This window comes from Eimeria mitis, genomic scaffold (genome assembly GCF_000499745.2).
Source record: "Eimeria mitis Houghton genomic scaffold, Emh_scaff4879, whole genome shotgun sequence".
NCBI classification, from domain to species: domain Eukaryota; phylum Apicomplexa; class Conoidasida; order Eucoccidiorida; family Eimeriidae; genus Eimeria; species Eimeria mitis.
This window is the reverse complement of record NW_013573178.1, coordinates 229-1,294: the sequence shown is the minus strand read 5'-3', so window position 1 is coordinate 1,294 and position 1,066 is coordinate 229. Positions and strand designations below refer to the sequence as shown.

The 1,066-nt window shown below is 44.2% G+C and overlaps 1 protein-coding gene across 1 annotated transcript in view; it reads left to right on the top strand.

Annotated features, from left to right (window-relative positions):
* Positions 1-1,066, top strand: part of EMH_0078220 (uncharacterized protein) — a gene marked incomplete at both ends in the record, with an annotated part of 4,105 nt that overhangs the window by 2,913 nt on the left and 126 nt on the right. The window contains one exon of the mRNA XM_013499966.1: positions 581-1,066. Within this exon, the coding sequence (XP_013355420.1) occupies positions 581-1,066 (486 nt within the window). The remainder of the gene's footprint in view (positions 1-580) is intronic.

Sequence of the window (1,066 nt, the reverse complement as noted above, 5' to 3'; positions counted from 1 at the left end):
TTTTTTTTTTTTTTTTTTTTTTTTTTTTTTTTTTTTTTTTTTCTGTCTCTCTTTTTCTTTCTCTGTCTCTTTTTTTATTCTTCTGTCTCTTCTTCTTATTGTGTGTTTTTTTCTGTCTCCTTTTTTTTATTTTTTTTTGTCTCTTTTTCTTTTGTCTCTTCTTTTTTTTTTCATTTTTGTCTTTTTTTTTATTTTTGTCTCTTCTTTTGTCTCTTCTTCTTATTGTGTGTTTTTTTCTGTCTCTCTTTTTCTTCTTTTTCTGTCTCTTCTTTTTCTGTCTCTTCTTCTTTTGTTTCTTCTTTTGTCTCTTCTTTTTCTGTCTCTTCTTTTTTCTGTCTCTTCTTTTTCTGTCTCTTCTTTTGTCTCCTCTTTTTCTGTCTCTTCTTGTTTTTCTTTTTATTGTGTGTCTTCTTTTGTCTCTTCTTTTTCTGTCTCTTCTTTTTCTGTCTCTTCTTTTCTCTCTTTTTCTTATTCTGTCTCTTCTTGCTGCTGCCTGCAAGCATACATTTGCCTCTCCTGCTGCTCCCGCTGCTGCTGCTGCTGCTGCTGCTGCTGCTGCTGCTGCTGCTGCTGCATGCAGGTAGCGATAGCGGACCTGGAGTGTCGTCGCCAGGAGCTGCTGCTGTCTGTCTCCACGCTAGCAGCAGAAAATAAAAAAGCAGCAGAAGAAGTTTTGCTGCTGTCTCAGCTCACTGCAGCAATGCAAACTGATCTCCATGCAGCAGCAGCAGCAGCAGCAGCAACAGCAGCAGCAGCAGCAGACACGCATGCAGCAGCAACACAACATTCACTTCCGGCTGCTGACCCTCATGAACAACACAGCGACACACAAACACACAAGCCAGATAGCGTTAGCAGCAGCAGCAGCAGCAGCAGCAGCAGCAGCAGCAGCAGCAGTAGCAGCAGTAGCAGCAGCAGCAGTAGCAGCAGCAGGAGCGGTAGCAGCGGTGATGCAGGAGGTGGAGAGACACCGGAGGAGGCCTTAGCAGCAGCAGCAGCAGCAGCAGCAACAGCAGCAACAGCAGCAGCAGCAGCTGTTGGGGGGCAGCAGCAGCGCAAGGCTGCT